At 40.7% G+C, this 26,947-nt stretch overlaps 1 protein-coding gene across 10 annotated transcripts in view; it reads left to right on the forward strand.

Annotated features, from left to right (window-relative positions):
- Positions 1–26,947, forward strand: part of eml1 (EMAP like 1) — a 47,914-nt gene that overhangs the window by 4,787 nt on the left and 16,180 nt on the right. For 5 of the 10 annotated variants that reach the window (XM_086049261.1, XM_086049263.1, XM_086049258.1 and 2 more), the window contains 4 exons: positions 19,224–19,406; positions 19,877–19,930; positions 22,344–22,482; positions 24,525–24,572. In XM_086049261.1, the coding sequence (XP_085905387.1) occupies positions 19,250–19,406; positions 19,877–19,930; positions 22,344–22,482; positions 24,525–24,572 (398 nt within the window). In that variant the 5' untranslated portion in view covers positions 19,224–19,249. Of the gene's footprint in view, positions 1–4,075; positions 4,645–19,223; positions 19,407–19,876; positions 19,931–22,343; positions 22,483–24,524; positions 24,573–26,947 lie in introns of those variants that run through there. The other 5 variants (XM_086049256.1, XM_086049257.1, XM_086049259.1 and 2 more) reach the window with 5 other exon arrangements.

A 26,947-nucleotide genomic window follows, 5' to 3' on the forward strand; every position in this document is an offset into this window, starting at 1 on the left:
TTTTCATTGCTATTCATGCATTTGCAGAAACATAAATCAAATTTCTCTGCTTCGCAGTTATTAGTTCCGAAATATACTCCTTCTACTACAATTAATAGTAATAGTAGAGTTTTTATTTATTTGGTGTCTTTCAGACACAACTGTTGCCATTTCAGTGGTGATTTTCACATCCAATTCCGTATCATTGCTTTCACACGGGACAGCAAACAGAAATAAAACAGCTTTGAGGGGCAGTGTGAAAAGGGTTTCTGCTTCTTACAGTATAGATGTCTATTAATGAAAACTTATTGATACCTCCCATAACACCTTAGCCACAACGACATGGCGGGCGAAGTAAGCGTCAACCATCTCACTTCTGTCCTGGCATACACAGCCGCGTTCCACCTGTTACAACTCTGATACTATATCAGAAAATGGATTATTGCGAGGCCAACTTCGTCCCCTCCATTCCTTCATTAAACTTAGGTTCATGGCTGCAGCGCTGGTGCATGCTCAATCGCTTTATTGAACAAACGGTAAGAAAAAAAACACTTAATAAGCACATTCATACACTCATCATGACACTGCCAATGGATTTGCAAGTTAACAGCCAGCCAGCTCTACATTCTCATTTGCCGACACCCATGTCACTCACCCGCCTTTTAGAGCCCAAGTCACAGATACTACAGTAGAAGGTGAGGATGGCGACCCCAAGTGGACAAAAATAACACCCACCATGTATATGTGAATGTTTTTAACAATGAAAAATCTATTTTTGTCCGATTACTCGATTCAATCAATGGATAACCGATAGATTACTTGAATCTAAAAATGTTCAATAGCTCATGCGGAGTCAATTTATCTGCATTTACAGAAATGAGATTTCTCTGTCTTTACTCACTATTGTTGTTTGTAGACATACTACAAGGTTGATGGAGGTTGTGATGTTTGTGCTGAGTCATGCAGAAGCAGAGATACAATGTTTGATAACACAAGAAAGTGTGCTGGTACAGCAAAGGTCTCAAGTGGATCTTGTGTTCTATATAATTAAACATGAATGGCGTTGGATGCTCTTGTTCTCATGTGTTTGACACATGTGGGTGAGGAACTTCCATTATTTGTCACTAAAAGTGGGATATCATCACACACATTGTTTATTTTCTAATTGTGTGTGTGCACGTGTGTGTGTGAGAGAGAGATAGCCAGAGGGGAAATAGTAGGGAGGGGAGACCTTTAGAGTGGAGGGCCCAGAGCAGCCGTGGTCCCACCACCTGCCACCCACTGTGTTGTTAGTGTGGATTGGGGGACCAGCCGGGGGTGGTGGTGGTGGTGGTAGCGGGGGAGTAGATCAGATGCTTATCCTGATTCCAAATGTGCGCCAGAAAGAGATTTACAATAATCTGAGCCCCTCTAGACAAAACATGGCTCACACAACAAAAGCCAATGGCATGTTTGTACGGTTGTGTTTGACGTGTTAAATTCATGAATCTGAATCCAAACATTAGAGGTTATCATCGGCTACCTACTCACTAAAAATCATGTTTCATCGGAAATAATTTATGACACTATTTTTGTGGAAGCTACTTTTGTCTGTTGATGCACAAATGTTGTAACGGTCAAGGTTTAATCCTGTTTTGCTTCATGCGGCTTCCCAAATGTAAGCCCTTACCTGAATTCCCACGATTAAATACAACAACTCACAAAGGATACCTTGTTTTGCTCACATAATCCTCTCTGCTGCACAGCTGACGAGATCTGCTGTTGCATGTCTGGATGACATTGTGTAATAACATACCGACCAGCCAGCCTTTAGGACCACTTGTTAAAAAAAAAAGTGATTCTTCTTACATAACTGGAAGTCTCACAGATCGCTGGTGTTGGGCGAAATCCTCACATTTCCAAAACCTTGATTTTTCAGGAAACCATAAAAACGCCATGTCTGTTGAGCCATTAACATTGCAATGTCAAAGAGAGTAAGCCATTTTCACCACATTAGATTGGTCAAGAACTTGTAAAAATAATACAGCCATGTAGGAACTGACCAATAGTATCGATTTGTGAAAAAATATGAAACCGACTATATTTGGACATCAGAGGTTTTGGCCTGACAATTTGAGACTGATCAGGCTGTTGTCTGTTTGTGGCTGGGGTTGTTTGAAAAAAAAAAATCAGATGATGATGAAGTCCTGCAAGACTTTTTTTCTGGGATAAGAGAAAGGGGCGCTAGTCAAATAGAGCATAATCCATGCCTAGTGAGTAAACAGTAATACATGTTTCAAAGACCAGCTCAGAGAAGTAGTCTTTGCACAACGACGGTGTAAGCTGCTTTTTCTGTATGGCTGTTGTTACCCCATGCAAGAATATTAAATTATCTTAAAGTGCAGCCAGGTCTCCTTGATGTTAAGTGATATTAACACAAAAAGCAGTCTTTTGTCTGATTTATTAGGAATATAGGCCATAGACACTGTCTACTTGATTGTTTTTCCAAGCAAGCTTGAATTATAAATAATGCAGCGCGCCCCCTCTTATGTGCACATACAAACCCCCAGTCTGAATTAGGAAGCACTCAGTTCAAACCCTTTTCCCCTCAATAAACTCCCTCCCTGCTCACTTTTTGATTTGCTCCTGCTCCCCCTCAAGCCTTCCTTCTCTATTCCTTCTATTCCGTGCTCCCCTCCCCCTCTATCCCATTTATATCTCTTTCTTCTATCCCTCACTCTCCCTTTCACTCTTCCCTCCCACCTCTTGTCCTTGTTTTAAGGATTCCTCAGTATTTGCGACGTCTGCAACAGCCGATAAGACACACAGACAGACAACAGAATGGTAATCTCGTTGAGGCCGGGCGGCGACCCCGGAAATGTACCGCTTGAACGTTGGGCTGCTGAGTGCAATGTGACGTACAGTACGGGCTTGCTGCGCTGTCCCCATGTGACTCCCAATCCCTTCGGTGTGGATGATGCCATGCTTATGTCGCTCCGGCCGTGTCTACGCGTGCATGGGTATTTAAAAAAAAAAAGTGCACTCTGCACACTCTCTGTCAATATTTGTCAGCTCTCCAGCACAGTTTGGCCTCTCAGAAACCTGACCGGTAGCATGTTCCGCCGTCTTCATTCATGTACAATGATTTATTTAAAGCGGAAGTCAACCCAAACATATTTGTTTTCAAGAATATGTCCCCAGCAGGCCCACTAGTTGAAACACGGCATTCTGATTAATTTTGCGGGCGGGGGCCGACAATGTTTATGAATATGGCCGGGGGGTCGCGGCCGGAAGGGTACCTGGGTCAAGGGTGGAGGGTCGCGGCCGGACGGGCAAAAAAGGGTCAAGTGCCCAGCTCTGGTAATATGTATTGTAAAATTGTTGACTTGACTTCCTCTTTAAAACTAAATGGCATACAGATTAATTCATGTTGTAAAAAAATGCACGCAGGTGCGTGTTCACTTGCATAAGTGGCAAAGACTCTTCGTAATGTCCACTAACAGCCCAAGCTGATCTTAACTCCTTCCCAACATACAAAGCTTGCCTCTCAGTTGAGATGTATCACTCGATCGTCGCTACTTGACGCCAAGGTACTACTTTCCCTTTACACAGGTCTTTGGTGCCATTTCGATGCATTTCAGAAAGGGCACAAAGACTACAAATATTGTGAGTTTTTCATCACCTAGCTGCTCATAGTTTCCACAAAAAATGTGAATAGGCATTGGCTACTTGGACCTGCAGTGTAAATTCAGCCTTACATATCTGCAACTATCAGCGCCACTTGTGACATTCAATATTTTCCAGAAAGCGACACTTTCTTTCAATACAATACAACATTTGCTTCTGTTACGGCTTTGTTACTAGCTTCTGAAGGCTGAAGATTTCCTTGTCAATGCCTTTTTTACACAACAGCAACACCTTTGTTTTTACCAGCAGTCTCTCATCCTCCCTCGAACATCCTTTCCAGTATCTTAAATTTCCCTTTTCAAATCAAATTCAAATTTTCCCTTGTTCTCATCTGCTTTACCTTGTTCTGAATCACCAAGCAGAGGACGAGCCGTCCAATAAGCCCCGCCCCCCGAGCGCTGACTCGCCTGTGCTGTGTGACAGTGGGAAAGGCTGGGCTCTCCCCAGCATTATCTAAACACACACATAAGCGCACAGCCACGAAGCAAACGTCTCTGCCCACTCAAATGCTCTTAAAGCTGTTTTTCTTCTGGAGATCAGCGAGAGCGAACAGCTGCTGAGGACAGACGAGAAGAACAGAGAGGAGGAGCAGGAGGAGGAAGAAAAACAACCTCTTGAACTTCTGTCGGTCCAGTTCGGTCAAGCTTCAGGGAGAGAGTCTTCTCTTGGAGTTGTTTTTTTGTTTTTGTTTTGTTTTTTTATTTTTCCTATGTGACACAAGGTGGAGAAAGAAGACGAGGGAACTGGAGTTCACGCAAGTGAATGGGTTACCATGGTTACTCACCCAGGGAGCCTGACCCGTGCAGAATGAATGGAGGGAGAGCCAAGTGAAAAGATAAACTAGGCAAAGGGAGTCAGCGGAGAAAGAGAGAGTGGCTGAGAGGAGAGAGGAGAGGCGGCGGATAGCAGAGGAAGTGAAGCAGCGTCTGAGAATGGAGGACGGCTTTTCCAGCTACAGCAGCTTGTATGACACTTCGTCGCTGCTGCAGTTCTGCAATGGTAAACAATCTCCCACTTTATGCATGATGTTCCTCTGGGCTTGACACGTCATAGCAGGGGTTAGCTTGATTGACCTCTGCTGAGAAAAACATTCAAAAGGAAGTTTCTCCAGGGCCACATTCATGTCAAGTCCGAGCTAAGCAGTAATCAACAAAGTGCGTGTGGGACAGCAATGATGTGTCAACTGGGTGGAGGTTGTGGGATGGCAGCCGGTGACTCAGGGGAGAGGCTAAGCAGCATGACGCATCAATATGACATCATTTTGAAAAAGATTTATTCTCGAGCAAGCTCCAAGTTCTGAAAAGTTGAGCCTCGGCCATGGCTGACTGCTTGAGAATATCACAGACGACAGAAGCAGTCAAGGATGTATCGGAGTGCTGGTGCAACACATCCACAAAGGGGATTATCCCCAACGAACTGAGGGACTTTTGTGGCAGATGGACTGAAATCTGCTGTTGTGTTGATGACTCATTCGCCCTCTCTTACGTCCTCATCCTTTTCATGTGGAACCTTTGCTCGACCCCTTCAATGTGGATAATTGTATGTTTGCTAATTGGTCAGTGACCCCCGCCGCCGCCCGACGACATTAAATTAATGTTATAGATGGGATGTTGCTATGGCGATATCATACAACATGACGTTGCCATGAGTTTGACATTGCTGGATGATGGAAATGTCAATAGTGTTTACGACACAGTATTAAGCACTAGCAGTGACTGGTGATGGCGTAATCCTATCTAAGGGTGCAAGTCATGAACAAGTCTTCAAGTGAAATCCAGCTATTACTAATACTAACAGCAGTGGTGGCCAGCAGAGCCAGCAGGGCCTTGGCTCCTGACCGCAACACTATCAGAAGTGCCGACCTACATTTACAACCTAAATTCTATTTGTTACATGAAATTGTATTGTTTCTTTCGCAAATTACTTTTCAGATTTTCAACAGAGGGCCCACAATAACTTTTTTTCCCCCCCTCCTCTAGTTGGTTGGTCAGAGCAAGTTCGACTAGCAAAACTCTACTGTTTTAAAGTTATTATTTTGATACAGTTTTGCCTCATGTTGTAGCTGGTAGGCGTGTGCTTGGACACGGAAGTGACTGACGAGATTGTATGTTATTATGCACGCACTTGGACATTTGATATGTTTTGCTTCTGCTCACGTGATATTTTTGAATGTTGTGCGTAGTCTAAGAACAGTTTCAAGTACACTTGACTTCAGTTTGTCAATTGACCAGAAAAACAGGTGTCGCGGTAATGATCAGAATAGTTTTACGTCGAGCGAATGACCGACTGAACTTTCCTGCAATTAAAGTGTAGGGGCAGGATGTGCTGCTTCGTTTGCAGCAACATAATTGGCTTAGAGGTTCAGTGGTTTGGTGACAGGTGAAAAGGTTTTTGTGCCAAGGTTGGTATGTTGACTGAGGTATTCTAGACATTTGTTGCAGCTTTGTGAGTAATGTTTGGTGAAGGTGTCTTTTCTTTTGCATCATGCATAAAGCAGGATAGAAAGAAGGCCACTAACCACCCTTAGGATGAATTGCAATATCTCATTACCTATGTTTGTAATATGGTGTATGTTATAATGCCAGGTTTAATCTACTAGGTGTGTGGAAATAGGATGTACAGGTACTATCCACAGTCTGCTGTGCAAACTCCACATTTTCAACTTTAGTACAAAAGGGGGGTTCCTCCTTATTCGCTATCCTGACTTCTTAATTTATTGCAGGTCTGCTTGAGTAAGCCTGTGTGTCATTGTTGGGCCTCCAGGCCAGAGTGACATCATAGCGCCTGTCGAACCCAACCAAAATGCAACGATGTCATCCGCTCCCCTCTCTGCAGCTCCATGTGTTGTGGAGCATCCAACCACACTAATGTTGAGAGACTAGGTCAGCTAAACTGCAGTAACACACGCAGGCTGCACGTTTTGTCCTCAGGAGGTCAGAGCTTGCTCGCTAGTTTACGCCAAGTGAAAATTAGCCTCATTATACACTCATGGGCTGAGGTACAAGGTTTGAATTAAGCGGTTTCACATTGCATTTTGTGAGGCAAAATTGGCATTTTCTGCCAATTTTCTCTGCCAGTGTCTGGACTGGAGAGAAATTCTCACGAAACAGAACCGCAAACCGGAAATGAATTAAGTTCCGATACAGCGTATGTCAGCCAAAATTGGCATTTTCTGCCTCACCAGAACACAATGAATAGAAAAACTGAGAATCCACCTCTGAGATGTCCCGAAAAGCTTCACTGGGTACGCCTGTCGCTCACATCACCTACCACGGGTAGTCTGAAGTCGAGGCAATCTTGGTGCTACTTATGCCGCACCAGCTATCTAGAAACGCACTTGGGCTTGCTGCTAGCCTGACTAAACAAGTTGCAGAGTTGCTCCTAAGTCAGTAATTATTGCCTCCGCATTGGCGAATAAGCTACATTTCTGACAAGTATCGTTCTCATGAAGGGATGACGTGGACGGACGATATGCCATGCTAAATGCTAAACTAATCTAAGATCGATATGTAATCGTGAGACACCGGAATTAAGTGCTTGGGTAATACACATTTTATATACGTCTGGATGGAACCGTGCTAAAGCAAAACATATCCATCTTTGCACAGCAAAAAGGCAGGCAAATTAATAAGTGTCTGGACTCAAGGTAAAGCAGATGACAACAAGGGAAGTGTCTGGACTGGAGAGAAAATCTCACTAAACAGAACCGCAAACCGGAAATGAATTAAGTTCCGATACAGCGTATGTCAGCCAGGAGGAGTGGCCTATAAGCTTAAAAGTATTCATGTAAATATTATCTATATTACCGGTACATAAATATTTGTATGTTAAATTAGCCGGCTGTTCAGGAATCTCCTGAAATTCCCGATGGGCACCCCATCAGTAATGGGAATATGTTTTCAGCTGCTGTTTTATTCAGTTTACTCATTTTCTCCTATTAGATTAGCAGTATTTGTCATGTTTGATTTGGTGTCTGCCCTTCTGCCTTCGTTTACATTATCTCTCACCTTTTATGTACCGATTATCCTCACTTGGGGCGCAGGTGTGTCGGAGTCTCAGCCGTTTTTGGGTGAGAGGCAGGTTACATCCTGAATTGTCCCTTCAAATACGGTGCCGAGCTCGTGATTTTATCTCCCTGGTCAGCGCTCTGCGTTCCCAAACCGGAGACGTGTTAGTGGAGCGGGTTTGATCCCCGAGTTGGGTGGACGCTGCAAGAGTAGAACGCCACTAGTAACACATATCTGCTACATCACATCTGATCCAGTACAAAATGTAACGGGTTCCTTGTTGACCTATGTGTGCAAGCCTCCTTTTTCATTCAGTTATAATACCCTTGGTGTACATTTTCTATCCGATGTGGAGCCCGAGTGCTGTTAATAAGACAATGCAGTATTTAAAGCACTAAATCATCAGTGGTTTTCATGTTTATCTAGACGACACGCTGCACCACCATTTGACCAAATCCACTCCCCCTCATTCATCTCGTTCCTCTTTTTTCGACTCAAAATGTGTGCCTTAATGTGAATGTGACATCCCTTTATCTCTGCGCTCCATGCAGTTCACCCACAGGCACACTGGCACAGACCCCCACCTCCCACTCTTGCAACATGACGATAGTTTGACACACTCCATCTTGCAGCCCTACTTCGGCCTCGGTCCAAAAAGCAAGTCTGATGATGGCACGTGTACATGGATTAGGATTAAACCCCCCCACTCACGCTACCAAAGGCAGTAGCCAATTGAGCCCGGCAGGGAAGAGGAGGACTAGATATTATGCCAGCAAGGCACCCGGAGGAGTCGAACAGCCAAGTTTAGCATCCATTGTCTTCACATTTCTGCAGTTTGGATCCAAATTGTCACTCCAGTTCATATAGTCGTTCCTTTTATTCCTTTGATTTATGTAACATTGCTGGGGTTGTTCTATTATGACCCGATTTAGACTATTAACATTAAAAACTAGGTCCTATATGACAGGGATTTTTTTAAGGCGGATTCTGATATATGGAAGAATAAAATTCGGGATAACCAATTAATCCGACAGTTAATCAAAAGAATATGTAATCCCTTACTGCTTACAACAATAAAGAGTATTACCACATTTTTCAGCCTATAAGTCACACTTTTTTTTATAGTTTGGCTGGTCCTGCGACTTATACTGGTAGATTCGACTTGTAGTATATTTTAAAATTAGAGCTCGGACTGGCACCCAAAATCCCAGTTGCCTAAAGTTGTTAGCTTTCTTGTGGCAGATGGCAAATACTTGATTCATTACCGCCGGTGGCCAAGGTGGAAGTAATGCACTGAAATTTTCCAACTGCCAAAAGAAAGTAGAAGAATGGCGGCAGAAATAGTTGTACATGGCAACTAATGTGTGCCGTATCGCTAGTTTAGCATAAGCTTCCGCTACTACAAGGATTTACAACACTGAAAGGCGCAATAATTGACCAGGATTTTACCTATGGCCACAATGTGATGCGGTATTCTAGTTAAGGTTAGCCATTTTAAACTAAAAAGAAAAATGTTTAAGTCAGCACGGGGTACATTTGGAATTTCCCTCTGATGTCCTAACACCACTCAGAGCACATTTGACTGTTTTCCAAAATGTTCTCCAGATTTATTTTTTTAATGTCATTATCTGTGGGTTATGTTGTAATGAGTTAATGTGCAAAAAAAATATACATATATCGACAGATTATATCAGTCAGGCCCTAGTGGAAACATCAAGATTTTACGTTACAGTAAAGCGTCCTCATCTGCGCTCTTCATTATTCTTATACAGTGAAACATTTAATCCCAAACAATCTGTTGGCGACGTTAATTATTACACTCTATATTCATTTTCTTCTTGACTCTCGTCCCTTTTTGAATATGTGAGGGATATCAAATATATCAACAAATGACAGTTCTGCTTGATTGCATCCCTCCGACATTATTCATCTGTAATATACACCAGAGCAGCAGTCTGATGAATATCGAATTGATCTGGCGTACATCTTCCACTACTGCTGAATCATTCAACGTCTGACATTGATTTCCTCTAGTCCAGCGTCTGAGTGCTCACACCACTCTCCATTTATTTTTAGCTATCTGCATCCACACTCACACCCACAAATTTCCCAGGATTCCTTCAAATTTTCATACTTTTTCTTATCAGCCTTTCATTTGCGTAAGCTCCCAGGCTTTTTTTCCCCTCCTCAGCTTCCCTTGACGCTCATTCTCGATCTCTCACGCACTGTGTTTGATCTTCAGAAAATGCTCTAGTTTAAAGCGCTTCCTTATTTTTAATATCTACAGAAATACGGTCATTTATAGATCTGACACGTTTGGCCCTGTCGACGATGATACTTTGAAGGGAGCCACCCACAATGTGCTCCGTGATGCTGGATGACATTCGCTTTGGATTTCCCATTTAATTAAAATATCTTAAATTCAAAAGCTTGATTCATTTTACTGGCAAATGTTTAAGTAACATATGACATCTTCACTCATTGCTCCTTCTCCTCCTGCTTAATAGAATCAATCTTTTGTCTACCAGCGTTAATGAAACTGAAATGGTGAAGATGCGCAAAAAAAACAACTGGTGGCAGTATGTTTTATTTATTTATTTATTTTAGATAACAACACAAAAACATTTACAGCATCTAACTGGTGAGCTACTTTTAGAACCGGCCTCCGGCTACTCGTGGCCCTTGGGGGACCACATTGGTGACCCCTGCCTTAAAGCGTTTAACTTCGGAGGATCTACTCTACCTCCACAACAGTTCCACCCACTTTCCTCTTATCTCGCTCTGCTCTGTTTTTGCTCCTGATAAGAGTTCACTCTGCACTTTTGCTTTTATGGCAACGAGCCAAGGTGTTAACCCTGACACAAAGTGACAATGTGTGCTCATTAAAGGTGCGCACGATGCAGCTTGTGGTTAAAAAAAAAAAAAATCTGTTTGTGCTGCAGTGCATGTCCGAGGCATGCGTAGGAATCAATGCCCCAGCACAGTTCACTTGTATTTAACTTTTTAGTACAATTTTCTTATATTAAAGTAGAGTGTTAATGTTCAAACTGAGCATAAATGTTACAGTGACTTGCAATAATTCTCTATTCATGAACATTTAGACCCACTATGCTACTATATTTTAATGCTGGTTACAATGGTGGAACTTGGTCTTAAAGGTTTGAGAACGACTTATTTAAGGTAATAAGAGTCCTTGGCCACTTAATGCCTCTTCACTTCTGCCTTGATCTATCTTGTTGTAAATTTTTAAGGCTGGTAATTGGATGGTCATTGAAATATGCTTCTTGGTGAGTAGGTGCTTTACAGAGGAAGCCATTTGTTGTTTCTCCTCTGCTTTCACCGTTCTTTCTCTCACTCTCGCCTTTTCCTGCACTGACACACATTCGCGCAGCCTCATCGTCTGACCCACTAAAACAATCATGCATGCAAAGTAGGAATGTGGAAGCTCCTGCGTTCAAATATAGCACGATTGCCTGTACGTGTATGTGTGTGAGACCAAAGCATTGTATATTGTAAAATGTGCGTGCGTGTGTGTTTGTAGTGTACTCTGCATGGTAACACAAGCAGTCTCAGCAGTGTCATCTTTTACATGCGGAAGTGGGAGGCTATGAGTAATAAATCACACCAGTCGACTGAATCCCAAAGAGATTATTTTTAGTCACAGATTGTAGCCCCTTTTCCCAAGCCTGTAAAAGTCGGCATTTTTCTGCCTTTTTGTGCAGAACAATGGAACGTGGTGCCATTTTCCACCTTTGTAATTGTAACCGAGGCACGATGAAGACTCTGTGGAAGGGAAATTCACAATGCCAGCTAATTTCGTGTGAAGAACTCAAAGTTGCGTTGACGTAAATTGTCTCTACCAGGTTTTTTTTTTTTTTGCATCACCCCAGATGCTAGCACTGAAATCGTCACATGTAACTTATTACAGGATGGAATGTCGCTGAGTAAAAGTAGCAATATCTGGCGAATAGTTGTGTTCTGTTATATTCAGATATTGCAATTTTGCAGCTAAACATTGAAAAAGCATCCAAGTCTTATTTGCTATCTGCACCTCTCTCGGATTTTGCTAGCAGATCTTATGTGATACAAACCGGCACATTTTAACCTCCGCGCTCCTGCAGTGCAGCTCCCAAAGGCAGCACCCTAATTGGTCTCTAACGTCAGGAAAGAGGGAATCCTCTGATCCAAGTGCGTGTCTGGTTGCGTGTGTTCAGCCTGTTTCTAACATATGGAGAGGGGGAAAGGGAACAGTCCCATTTAGAAAGGCCATTAAAAATAGATTAATCAAGAACACAGGTGCAGAGATGCGAGAGAGGAAGACACACCTAATTGGGTCGTGAGGTGTAATGAACTTGGGAATGAACAGTTGCAGTGTTGCTCAGTTGGCTAGTTTTATTTGTACGCATTTATTTCAGACTGGATGGACATCCTTGCAGGTATCAAGCCATAAATTATGTAAGAGAGACTTCTCTATTTTATTATGGTGTGTAAATCATGCTGGTTGAAAACGAGCCAAACTTTCCCCAAACATCATCACGGAATGATGATTGCAATAGGTCAGTAACATCTGTGGCTTTTTAAAAAAAAATTATTCATGATTGAACTACATGGACTTTTTTGGCAATGGAAACACCTTATTTCTTATGGTTGCTTCTTTGTTCCCCTTTCAAATGAGCCCAGTCAGCCTGCTTTGATAATCACATCCAGCTGAAAACAAGTGAATCACAAGTATTTGGATAAACACACACCACTGGTTCACTCACATTACAAATAGCTCTAACACAGAATAATATTTCAGACACATTAAAACGAATACATTTTGTACTCTCGGACAATGTACTCGGGTCAAGTAAATTCCTACACTGTTAAATCAGCCCTTAGGCCGCCAGTTGACAGTCGACTACCACAGTATGTTCAGAGGAAATCTCTTGACTTTGGACTAAGATGGCAGTTTTGAATTTTGTTGTGTAACAAGGGTGTCTGCACCCAGCAGCACAACTTTGTTCTCAACCCTCCAGATGGTGGAAGTACTGCTGGCTGATGTTCAGTGTGCTGACAGTGTCTGGCACTGGAAGCGTTTCCCATAACAACGGTGTAAGTGGACGGAACAAACACCAGTTCACACAAACGCTGGATGGAACAAATGTCTCGACTCTCGTTTTGGTTGTTTGTTACTTGGGGACAAAGGCTCATTTCATATGGGCAAAAGGTTGAATTTGACAGAGACATTTGTGTTGCTGCCTGGAATCGCTGCCAAGCTTGACTTATGCCTCTGTGGTCTGAATCTCCTCTTAAATGGGCACACAGCAGTAAGACCTGTGTCTCTTGTTTTGTTCCACCTTGTCACGTTTTATAATTCAAGTTGAGTTGTTGTATATAGCATTTAAACTTAAGGTTTTTGAATGCCTTTTTAATCCTCTGCTCTATAGGCAACTTGTAAAAAATGTTATTTTGGGGGTAGCACGTGCACCAAGTGTAATTCTCCATCAAATTGCAGATAAAGCAATTTGACCTTTCTACAGTTTGTGTCACAATGGAACTATTGCCCCAGAATTCAAATGACGGAGGATTGTCTTACATCATTATGTACCAGAAAGTGGCTTGATAACTAACACACTGACACACAACCACAGCTATGGTTCTCAAATATTTACGCTTTTGTGCATAATGTTTGCTGATTGAGTCATGATGGATTCATTCTTCCTGACCCAGAATGCAAATAGTCCTTAAATCATTGATCCATGATCTACATGGTATTTTGCTTGCCAACAAATGGAAGGACATACAAAGATGCTATGCTTCATAACTGGGAAAAAAAATGTAGAGGAATTTAGTTACCATTTTTGCCATATGAGCCGCAATATGACCATTCAGTCACTCTGTTATGCAAGATACTGTGTCTCTTGTTAACATCTTACACAAACACAGTTGTCATAACGGCCACAATTTTGCTCCGCCACTACAGTATTTATTTTCCACAGTTCAACCTTGACTGTGCTCTAGGAAGTGGTATTCTAGTTATGTAAATGCAATGATAACAATCTGATTCCCACCAAGTGGAAGGTAGCCTTAGCTTATGGTCTAACAGGTCTACATGATGCACGGCTTCCCAATAGACAGGAAGCATTAATACTATTTTAGTTTTAAAACACACCTGAATATCAATTTCAAAGAACAAATAATTCCAACCCATAAATATTTCAAATCTTTTACTCTCTTCATCTCTATTTTGCTTTCTCATTTGCTCACGAGAGATTGGTGAAACAGAAACAGCCAATTCAAGGTGCTATTCACTCTCAAATCCCTGGAAAATCGGTATCACTCGCAAAAAGCAAGGTCTGTTTTACATATCCTGCATAATCCCTTGTTGCTAAGCAAATCCCTTGGTTTGTGCTCTGTGTGTTACAGGTAAGGTGTTATTTAACCTCAGTCAGCCTAGTAGTTTTGCTGTCTTGACCTCCTATTCTTTTGGCTCTTGACTTTTAACTAAAACTAACCTTACTTACCAACTCTTAAGATTTTTGGCATCAAACCTTCAAACCTAAAGCGGCTTACTATTGCTACTTGCTATCTGAACAAAGGGAAAAGGCGCAGCAATGCAGTATCATCTTCTGTTATGATTCTGATGCGCCAATTTTGAAGGATCTTTGTGTAAGTGTGCTGTTGTTTGACAGTAGCACGGTGGGGACATTGCTGTCACTTTACCCCTTGTCTGACCCCAGGAAGGATACAACCAGTGGAAGGATGGGAGGTTTTAACAAGCTCATCGAAAGAAGGTCAGCATAGGATGCCACATAGGAGTCATTTGAGCTTCCTTCATGCTTTACTCTCTTGTTATGTCTCTTTACTCTGTTCCCCAATGTCTGGTTCTGACATGAAAATAAGCTTCAGACACCATGATCTCCGTTACATGGCTCTTTAATGCCAATCGAGGTCGCCTGTTGTGGCTTTCCTTCCTGTTGGCCACCTCTTGTCTATAAATAGCTCTTAAGCCTGTGTCCAGCAGAGTCGTCTGGAAGCGCAGAAAACCAACTGCCAATTGAATGGTTGGTTTAGCTAATGCACTTCTGTTGGTTCATCCTCACAGTAAAACGTTTCTTGAGCGGGAGAGATGATGCACTTCTCGCATGTCATTCTTTAAGATTAACTGTCACACAAGTATAGAATGAAGTCAACCAATAAAACAATACAGAGTACATATGATGCGCTATCTTGTGATCACAAGTGACAAGTATATGGCAGCTAGCTAGTTGGAAGCGAGACGCGTCATTCAGGGCTCCTTCGTGACAGACATCACAAACAGATAGACTTAAATATTCAAACTATACTCACAGACAATTCAAATTAAATTAATTTGCCCTCAAAAGGTGGTCAATATCTGCTCCAACTGAGAGTCCTATCAAGCACATTGGAATCGGAACAAAAAGCAGGAAATAGACATCTACCAAAATACAATCTGTGCCGTACATTGCTCTGGGTTAGAATAGTGTCAGAAAAAGCCAAAGGAAAAACAGTTACGCCAAGTTAATTTAACCGGCAAATGTTTTAGGGAACCTTTTGTCTGACTGATGGAAGAACTCTACCTAGTCAGAATGAAAACATCCTTCTCTAAGATAGAAGAGGATTGCAGTGCCTTCCTGGAACTAGAAAACAGAAAGTGCTGTCTTTTTGGTGTCACATGCTGTTTCCCCAATGCCTCACTCTCCATTTGTCTTCCAAATGATGGATGAATTATTCGCAGAACAGTGAAAGGTATAATAGCTGAAAAGGGTCCGAGCAAGTCTATATTTACTTGCACTTTTAATTGCTGTAATAACCCGGTGTCCCATGACATTGCAAATATCGACCATAATGTGAAAGTGCCTCCTGTGCGCTACCACAGCTTTTTGCTATTAAGACATTGTAATCCTTTGTTGTTGAGTGCTGAAATGGGAAATGGATCGCAAAACACATCTGCCGCTCCACACTTCAATTATTAATGAGAGTGAGGTCAGTGCATGACTCAGGAAAGTGCTTCTTTGTTTGTTCAATGATGGGAAGATGGATGTGCCAAGTGCTTGTTCCCATTTTCCGCCATCACTTTATCCAAGGGGATGATGCAAAGTATTGCAGTGTGGGCCATATCAAATACTGATTCAAATAATAATAGTCTAGGATGTGTGCCTCGTCCTAACTCCGACCTGCAAATGAGGCAAGAAACTATAGGGCAGAGAGAAATGATGTCATTGAAGCAGCACTGCCTGCAGTGAGCTTGGTTGGGTGCGGTGTAATAATGTGGCTTCATTGGATTGAAAGAGAGACGCTGGTGTCCCAGGGTGTGCAAGCTGATGGATTTTTTGTTAAATGGAGAGTGACACATCACTGATGGCAAGTGCACAGATATATTTATATATGGCTTGAACCTTAGGAACATGTCCAGTTCCTTCTATTGGGCATTGATGCTCTGGGAATGGCTTGTCTGACAATCCATCTTTGTACCCCTCCACCACTGACACTGTTGTGTGTCTTTGCTGGGAGCAGATGGGGGCAAATGCTCATCAGATAGTTACAGCTTTATCTTGAATATTAGTCATATTCACAAATGAACATGAAGAAGCGCTGCTTCAAAGAACGCACCTCAGGTGAGCACTTTTTATTTTTAGCAAATAAAGATGACGAAGGGAGAGAATTTCTGCATGTTCTTTGAGACAACATTTTCATCTGTGAATCTGAGTTTATAGAATGATAATGGTCTATAATCGTCTAGTTTGTAGTACCTCAAGATTGGGTCTCTGGGAAGCATTTTGTACTTTTGACAGTCATTCTGAAGTCTAGCTTGTTTTTCCAGCCTTTGTCTCCCACATTCCAAAAACCTGCGTTAGGTTAATTTAATACTCAAAATTTGTGGTGTAAATGTGAACGCTTATTTGTCTGCATGTGCCATGTGATTGACTAGCCATGAGCCAGGGTGTACCCCGCTTTTCAACCCAAGTCAGCTGGGATGGTCTCCAACTCACCCACGGCCTGATTGCTGAATGAATGGATGGATGGATAATCATTTTCAGGCACTTTCGGATGCCCTGTGCAAACTTTATTCAACATATTTTAAATAAATATTTCATTCATTCTTTTAGTTCAATGTGAAAATCAACAATACATATATTTGGTATGCAAGTAAGTTAGTGTGTCTAAATTATGCATGGTGTTCATGTTCTGAACTTTGACTCTCAATTGAGGACCCCTTGTCCAGGCTAAGCGCTAATCTGTAAATAGGTTGATTCATTTGAACTCTAATTGAATGTATTAATCCATGAATATCTATGAATTATATGTTTCCTATTTTAATTATTCAAATGAGTCGCATGGAATGTGATTGGCAACCCGTCCAGGGTGTACCGTGCCTCTTGGTCAACGTCAGCTAGGACAGACTCGAGTTTACCCGCTACCCAAATGAGGACAAGCGCTATAGAGAATGCAGCTATCTGCGTGAAATAACATGAGATCCAAATATTGTTCCTTTCTGTAGCAAAACAATGTTTTATTTAAGTGTTAGACAACATTATTGACACAAGTCAAGAGCTCCCTCACATTTCCATCATCTGAGCAGGCGGTCTGGTTTAAAGGCAAATCCTCAGAGAACGCACATGCCGCAGATGTCCAATGCATCCGATGCATTATTCATCTGACTGTTATTGCAACTCTGCTGGGAAAACACAGCAGTGATTTACATGTATATTTGATCAAAGTCATCGCGTGTGTGTGTGTGTGTGTGCGTGCGTGCGTGCGTGTGTGTGTGTGCGCGCACGCCTGAGCGTACGCTAGCGCGTACGTGTGTGGGTGTGTGCCTGTCTGTGCATCTGGTGAAGTGGACTGTCTCCTATCAATGAGTCAGAGGTGGCAATTGTATATGTTTAAATAGAATAAAAATAGATATCATAAAATGCCATAGGTATTGTATCCCCATGGCTCTTTGGCTCCCTCTCTTGTTTACCTCTTCATGAACAAAGCATAACATACTAATGTTACAGTGTTCCCCTGCTTCATTGTAGTTTTTTTGTAGTGCATATCTGTCTCATGCAAATTCCCACAATATTGTGTACATCTGTGGTTCATAGAGCCACAGTCATAGATAACATTTTCATCTAGTTATTGGACGTTGGGGGAGAAAAAGAAAGCATATAAACACAATGAGCTGTCGGCCACAGTTCACGCCCAGACCTCACATACACCACCCAACCAAGACACTTAAAGCGGAAGTCAACCCAAGCATATTTTTTTCAAGAATATGTTCCCAGCAGGCCCACAAGTTGAAACACAGCATTCTGATTAATTTTGCGTTTGTGGAATATAAGTTAAGTATCAAAATGCACTTGTTTTTAGCCATCTCTAATTACAGCTGACCTGTTCTCTGAATCTGAGCCGTGATTGGTTGAGCAGTTGTGATGTCATTTTCAGTCGACAGAAGACAAAATGGCCGCCCCCAGAGATGGCTAAAAACGAGTGGATTAACACTTATTGCACAAACGCAGTATTTATCAGAATGTTATGTTTCAACTAGTGGGCTTGCATAAAACATATTCTTTAAAAAAATATGTTTGCGTTGACTTCCGCATTAAAGACGCATACAGTATGTAACACGCACACACACTACAGTATGCAAAATAAGTACACTGTTTTCTATTCATTTAATGCCTGAAATTTCCGTCTCGTGTTTAAATAAAATTACCATGTACTTAAAAGTGTGTCTGAAATCCGTTTGCCTCATTTACTAGCTGTGCGTACACACCATACAGATCGCTGGCGTCGGGCCAAAACCTCCTAAGTCACATTTTGGTGAATTTCATATTTAAAAAATACATATATTTACTATTGGTCAGTCCACGCGCATGGGTGTTATTTTTACACATTATTGACCAATCTAAAGTGTTGAAAAAGGCTTGCTCTCTTTCGTGATGCAATGATAATGGTTGAACAAACCTGCCATTTTTAGGGTCTCCTGAAAAGTGACCATTTTGGAGGTTTTGGCTCGACACCAGCGATATGCAGGTTTTGCACATAAATTTGTGATTCATCAATACCTTTGTGCTTGAATTTTTGTGCATTCTGCGCACAAATTTAGAATAGCCTCAGACAATGCATATGCACAAATAATGTTGGACCAGCTTCTGAAAAAAACATTTTAAAACCCCAAATCTTTTACCCAATATATACAATGTATTGGAACTACAGTCATAAACACTAATAATCATTTTAACAGTAATAACTTAAATTGAGAATTTGCTGATGAGTTGACTAATGTCCTAAATTTGAAAAGAACACAAACTCAACGTTTACCCTTTTTCCGTTCAAGTGCTTGTTTGTGCTTATGTACTGTATATGCGTGTATCCGCAGCGCTATCTGTCGATGGTTGAATGTGTAAAACTATAAGGCATTTTTTTTTCCCATATGGTCTCTACAATATCGCGAGAATGTTCTCCTTTAGCGTATGGTTTCTGGAACTGTCTCCCATAATGAACGAGGATTAACTGTACTCATCCGTCATCCACTCTGAGAGTCTTTGATAATAGCTCACAGTCACCGTATTTTCTCAGATGACAGCGCGTCAGCATCCAGCAGCATGGAGGTCACCGACCGCATCGCCTCCCTGGAGCAGAGGGTCCAGATGCAGGAGGATGAGATCCAGCTGCTCAAGTCCGCTCTGGCCGATGTGGTTCGCCGGCTCAATGTGTCTGAGGAGCAGCAGGCCATGAGCTCACGTCGAGGGCCCACCAAAGGTGAATAAACACGCAGCAATCGGCTGAATGATTTCTACTCTTAGTTAGGACTGGCCGATTGATTTGAGTTTACTTTTTTTTTTTTCTGTTGTCGTGGTTGTGGTTTCCAGGGTTCAACAATCGTCTACGTCATACACTGCTTGTACTAACGGGCTGAAGACATGTTTCACATGTTTTGACAAAATATATTTTTGAAAGGAGGAAACACTTTTTCACATTATCTCAAGAAGGAATATTTCAATTTTAAAAATAATTTGCTATCAGAATACAGAGAAAATTCCAGAAGTGAAAATATAATTGTTACTTTTTTTATAAGGGGGGGGGAATAAAAGTTGGAAAACTGATTTTTGTGGAAAAAAAACATTTTATTTTAAGGCCACATCGCCCAGACCTATTCTCAATTAGTCGCTGTCTTTCCACTGGACTGAACTGAGTTGTGTTGTCGTATATATTCTGCGTCATGTGCATAGAGCCTGCTTTGATGAGAAAGTCTCCCTCGGCAGACAGCCATGTTGGGAAGTCAGGTAGGACGACTGGCCAGGCCTGGTGGCGTTTGTATGAGCAAGCACATTTTCTATCACTGCCTGCTAGAACAGTGGCAAATTGTGTTCACGTTAACAAGCACACTTGGTGTTGTATCACACTGTCTGGTGCACTGTGACTTGAATTGTGTCATGCTTTTATGCAATGAATTTTTGTCATTTACAAGTGTCAGCAACTGTAGAATAAGCATCTGATGACACAAGGGCATTAACTAAAATAAAAAAGCTTATCGCAGTCATCAGGACAATAACAATTAACATACATTTTTCCCAATTGAATATCACAGAAAATACTAAGTCATTGTGTTTTCCATAGTCTTTATTTCAAGGAGAAATGGCATTCTAATGATGCTGTGTTAAGTTGAGGGGATGCTGTTATTGACATGCCAATAAGAACCTCACTCCGTCCCCTTTCCACCAGTTCAGTCTGATTCATAGGTTCTACATTTATGGAATTGCAATATTTACAGCAATACAAAGTATATAGTTAAAATGAAGTTGTTGCCTCTTCCCAAATAGATGCCTCCCATTTTCCCCGTCAGTCTAATTATCTGTTTGTAGCTTGTTTAATCTCTGTTGCTAACCAAAACCGCAGCACCAATGCACCTAACACTAACAGTCTCTCGGATTAATTCAAATGCATTGACTTTCTGAATGTTGTAAATTAAATCCCTGTGAACTATTATATGTGATTTTACATTATATGGAGACAGCATCTTTTCTAGCGATAAGAATTACAGTAGACTCGTGTGATCACTCCACAATGTTTATGTTGCGGGGAGTGATGCAATTTGGGAGTGCTGCTTATTTCTCGCTGCTTGGCTTAATATCTCCATCGTAGTCCTTTGTTCATTTTAAACTTGTTTCACTTGACATAAATTGTAATTACGTGCAACATTGTTATTATTATTATTACAAACACGCCCCCCCGGGAAACAAATGCCAATGCAACTACTGTTACTTAACATGATTTCACTGATAAAACATTAGATTTCACATGCCAGATCAACTATTGATTACTGAAACATGCCCATCCTTAGTGTATTTATAGCCTGTTGCCTCAAATGTCACATTAACTACAGTTAATGTAACTGCTTCAGTCATGACTATAAAGATCTGCAGTTTCATTCTGGTCTTATTTTGCCCTACAAGCTAACTGATTGGATTTAGACCTGGTGGATGACTCAGGGCTTTTTTTCAGCTGCAGCACACAGGGCAGCACAAAGACTGCTTAAAACACAAACACAAGATCGCCCTCTCTAACGTACTACAAAATTATAACACCCCCCATTTACCTCTGCAGCATAATTACTGCATGAAAGATGATAGCGGTACAAGTGTGAGTGTCGGCCCCCAGAAACTGCCTATTAAATATTCATCATTGCAGAAAAAGCTGCATCTTGGCTTTTAAATTCTGGCGTTGACTTCTGGCACATGTACTGTATCTGTTTGTGAGTGCATGCGCCTTTTGTGTTGTTGTTATAACTTACAAATTGTCTATGCACACACTGTATGCTGAAAGTGCATGGGTCATTTTTGCAACTGCTTGACACAGCCATTTTATTTCTTATGATCTAATTTGGCCAGCGGTTCATCTTGGACCGGTTTCACATGAAGCAATATTTTGACAGTCTGGCATAGAAACAAAAGAAAACAAATTACAATGTTAAAAATATAGTACACCAATAAGATGAATGTAGTCATTGTAATTTGTGTCATTTTATTAGTTATACTACCCATGGTAGCGGTAGCCAGCATTTTGGTCACTCTAGTCATGGGAAAAAATAGTCACATGACACACAGTTGGGGGAGGCTTGCTGAAGAAATTGATCTTCAGTTTTTTTTAATTTTTTTTTTTTAAATAAACTTAAAATACTAATAATATTAATTAAGTTTGGTAGCACTGTGAGCTCGGCTATATCTAGAATAGAGGTGCACTAACTCTAGGAGAAACGGAAAATCACGATACGCTATCGTTACAGCCCTAGTATCATGTGACCAAGACGAGAGGTTTGACGTGTGCAGGGGCAAAGGTGGATGCACCTGATTTTCAAAATAAACGTATTTAAGACTCTTATGATCAATAAAGTCCTTTGGTTCAGTGTCGGTAGTTTTCACCTAAACATGTGTTGCTTTTTCCACTAAACCAGCTATTCTGTTGCATTTTATGTAGTCGCCCAATGTAGCGCCTCATGTCAAGGTCATGTTGAAGCTCTCTTACTTACTGATTGCCACTTACCAGTCTATGGTCCGGTGGTTGGGGTCCACTGTAACACATGAAGCGTTTATCCCATTTCTGTCCTAAAGGAACACAATCTCATTAAATCAGTAATGTAGTTGTGATTTAAAAAAAACAAAAGTGTGTCTTCATAATGATCTTTTATTTGTTTGCCAGCCCGGCCTATGATCGCCACCCTGCCATTAAGACCCTCAATGAATAACGGGACCATCCTACCAAAGAAAAGCGGTGGCACTCTGCCCTCCCCGTCTGGATCTGCATCCAGGAAGGACACCAGCACAGCATCCACCAGGAGGTGAGCAAACGAGAAATGATATTAATCAAATTCCCAGGGGAATTGTGATGCTGAATTTGACAGGCTGTAGCGGGGCCACTTTGCCAGATTATGGGATCGTGTTTTACTTGTCCCCGGACATTTAAAGGTCCCGTCATGTCTGATAATTCCTACCATCCATCCTCCCATCTACCGCTTTGTCAGCCGAAGCTGCTGACATTTAACAGTGCTCGTAAACCTAGAGAAAGAGCGTGTTTCGGTGTGAGTACAGTATGTGTGTGTGTTCATGCATAATCGTGGTGCAAATGTTATCAGGGGAACAATAAGCGTCTCCCAACCCTGGATGTCATTACCATAATAAGATGAACCTCAGCACACAGCAGTGATCTGTCCCAAAAGATCTCAACCTCCTTGTATTTACTCCCTCTTTGCACTGTCATTTCAGTAACTAAGTCAAATAGAGAATCTTTCAAATGTATTAAATATCACTATGAGATTGACAGAGAATGGCTGATTGAACTGTGGCTATACTATATAAAACCAATTTAAGCTAGTTCTGTTTTTGTTTTTTCTCTATTGCTTATTAATATTATTGTTACAGCTATACCAACATTTGTGGAGGAGAGCAAGGTAGTCCCCTTGCATGTTGGTGCAAATCTTGGAGAGATTCTATAATGGTGTCAAGGCTGCTGTTTTTTTTTGTCTCAAAATGCTCACAAATCTTATTTACTGTCTTTTTCGTATTTTACGCCATTTTGTAATTTTTTTGTCATTTATTTATTTAAAAGGGACAGTGCTTATTAATGAACATTTACATGTAAATATGCCAGAATTAGCCAACGGCTACTTTCCATCTGCAGTCCCTAGCAGGTCAAAAGAAGTAACATTACAATAACAACACCAATAAAGAAAAAAGGACAGAAATAAATCAGCACATAGAACTGACACATCAGTGACAAAACAAAACCAAAAAATAAAATTATAATAATAATTCGAACAAGATGGCACACAGAAGCTTGATTTAAAATTAGTGCTCACAAATTTGGTTTCTTTTCAGACACTTTTTTACATTGACTTTAAAAGTGCTTAAAGTGTTGCAGTCTCTTATTTGAATAGAAATCTCATTCCAGACCACAGTATCTTTAACTGATAAAACGTATTTACTGAAAGTAGTTTGTCTGTGGTACTGCACATTCACCTCTAGTGAAGGCTCTGGTTCTTTTCCCACTGATGCTGGATCTTAACATAATGAACTCACTCAAAGGTGGGGGAGCAAGTCCATGCAAAATCTTATATATAGAGCAGGCTAGTTTAAAGTTTTTAAAATGATCAAAACTTAAAATATTATGTTACTGGAGAATAGGGCAGTGATGGGTGGAAAATGATTTTCTATCCAATACTTTCACAGCTTTTTTTAAGAGAGATTCTATTGGTTTTAGTGTACTTAAACTTGTTAGTGACCTGTTAGTCATGCAATATTCAATGTGAGAAAAGATCATACAATGAAGAAACATTTTAGCAATACTGTCCGGGAGCAACGATCTTATTTGTTCTTTGACACAGAATCAGCTCAAAATAGTGTTTTGCTTATGAGGTACATTTTAGCATGTGTTTATGGAAATAGATATACTAGAGCCTTAATTTTTACACTCTAAAACTAAAAAAAAAAGTGGAGTTCAATTGGAGTTATTCTTTTTTAAAAATTATTATTTATTATCTTTATTATTTATTATATGTATTTTTTTCCAAGCTGGAATTTATAACTCAAAGGGGGAAAGTGTCATAAACTTTCGATTTGCCTGAAGATGAGGGTGAAAAACCTCATTCACCAATGGGAGCTTTGTGGAATGCCTAAAATACTTATTGGAGGGTGATGCTTGATTCTAATTTTCTAACTACAGCTCCACTTCAGAATTATAACAAATGTGTTGAATGTTAGTCTTAATTCTCAGTGGTTTACTTGTTCATTCCCGTCATTTGTCTTTACAATTATTCCCCTTCTGTGACTCAGCAAATGTCAGGCAGCCAATGTATGGCTTGTCACCTGATATTAAGATGTGCAGTTTGTCTCCTTTGTCTCTATCACCCAGAATTCTTTCACCATTGCTCAGGTGAGCATGTCAACATGTTACTCCTCTAAGTCTAACATTACTTATGATGACATCAATCTCCAATGACAATAACGTACTTTTTATGCTTTATTTTTTATTTACAAATTCCACGCACTGGTAATATTCACATGTAATCAGTTTTGTAATTGTGCAGTTCTTAAAATGCATGAACTTCAATACACCAACAGCATGCTACCATGTGCTCCAGTGAGTATGATTCATCTCAGGCTAACACAGCAGACAACAGCTTCTCTCCATCTTTTTCTCTCTGTTCCATAGCAAACAAATCACTCCTAAAAGGACTGACCATTTTTGAACGTCAATAGGGTGGATTTGGTGACTGACTGGGCCGTCTGGCCAGTGGACTGCTGATGGAGTCGTTTTATTGTGTTGGACAAACCGGCTGTCAAGCGGCCCAATTGATCAGGTTTAGCTGGTGCAACAGGGGAGTCAAAAAGCCAAACAACAAACTCCTTTTGTATTCTGGCTTTCATGCCTTTTATGTTGTTGCACTGGGAATGGGATTATGTTGCATCTCTATCCAAAATGAAAATAGGGTTAGATTGACTTGAGACAAGGAAAGCAACCTACAATGAACTTGCCATGTAACTTAACCCAAAATGGATGCCACATATCTAACTGAAAGTCAGGAAAAACAAGATGATAAAAAATAAGAAAATGTAATTCAATATAATTAATAAAAAGTGTATCATATATTCTACAAGTAGCATTGATATAAGTTCATGATTTTGGAAAAATTACTTACCGTTACGAAAAAGTGATATGGTCTCCTATTACTTTAAATTTACAATATTTCAATTAATGACTTATAATGACTTATAAATAAAGGGATAATAATTAGTATTCTATTTAATAAGTATAATATATCCATCCATCAATTTCGTATAGCGCTTAGGGATGCAGCAATACTCAATTTATTTCTAAATACAAAATACAAACACTTAAATTGGACTTCTCACCTATACCTAATATTGATACTGTACTTGATTATGCCATTACATTATTTTAATTAAATGTTGTTCAAAAACACAAACTGGTCTTGAACATGGCATACGTTTCACTCACCTATAACATTTTCTAGAGCAATGTTTTTCAAACTTTTTTGAGTCAAGGCACATTTATTTCATTGAAAAAATCCAAGTGACGGCAGAGCAATCAAAAGAACCACTTTCGCAGTTTCACTGTACAACACTTTGTGTACTTATGACTTGCATGGCTTAATTTTAGAGACAAGCCTATGTTAATGGCATGATCGTTCAGGCTGCCTCTGAGGCCTGGTAAAGTGGTATCGGTCTCATAGTATCAGACCATTTCTATGAGTATGAGGCTGGACGTGCATATCGGTAGGATATCTATCGCATCCCAAGTATTTATTAGAGCCTGGACTCATAGGCCAAATCTAAATCTGTATGCTCATATTCGGTGACCATTTATCACTGAATCCCGAAACCATTCGAATGGTTTATTAATTGTACTTTTACGTCATAATAGTCCCAAAGTCCAATTGGATCATAATGGTAAATGGAGTGCAATTATATAGCGATTTTATCTACACTGTTTGTTGTCCAAAGTGCTTTACCAAGCTTTATTTGAAAACATATTGGAGTGTACATATGCGGCTGATGTGCTGAAAGGTTTTCCTTTTAGATAACTTAAAACAACTTATCTTAACCTCCAGGATCCCTTACCGTACACTGGCCAACGGTAGAACTCAGGTTGTTTTTTCGCGTTTGGTAAAGTTTTAAATCCATCTGTTATTTTGTACCCTCTGGCTAGCGCTAAGCTAAGCTAACCATCTCTCCGGTAAAGCGTCCATGTTTGCAAACTCCCTTCGTGCTAGCACGGCGTTAGAGGCCAAAAGCGAAGTAACGTCAAAGTAACGTTGATTCACTGACTAGAGGGGCTTTATTGACTGATTGCATCACAGTTTAATATAATGCTCATTAGTGGGCCAAACAGTTCTATATATACGCAAAAAGTAATGGTTGTGGGGTCTGAAAGACCACGTGTCACATGACTTGTGACACCAGTATGCTACGATTTATTCTAACTCGAATCTGAAAACTCTGATTCGGCATTCATTCTAACGGCCAATTCTTAATCTTAATTTGATGCGGAGCCCTAGCATTTGTCCTCATTTATTGTAAACACATTTTTTTAGTTGACTTGTCTTTCATATAGAATGTAAAAATGGAGCGGATATACTCTAATTTTTAACATTTGGATTCAATCGCAGCTGACTTTGAATGAGAGGCAGGGTACTTCCCTTGACTGGTTCCCACCCAATCGTAGGGCAACAAATGAGTGTAATGAAATAATAAGAAACCTCTGACTGAAACAGGCATTTATGGGTT

Source organism: Filicampus tigris, chromosome 13 (genome assembly GCF_054856515.1).
Source record: "Filicampus tigris isolate MCC_2025a chromosome 13, RoL_Ftig_1.0, whole genome shotgun sequence".
Classification (NCBI taxonomy): Eukaryota; Metazoa; Chordata; class Actinopteri; order Syngnathiformes; family Syngnathidae; genus Filicampus; species Filicampus tigris.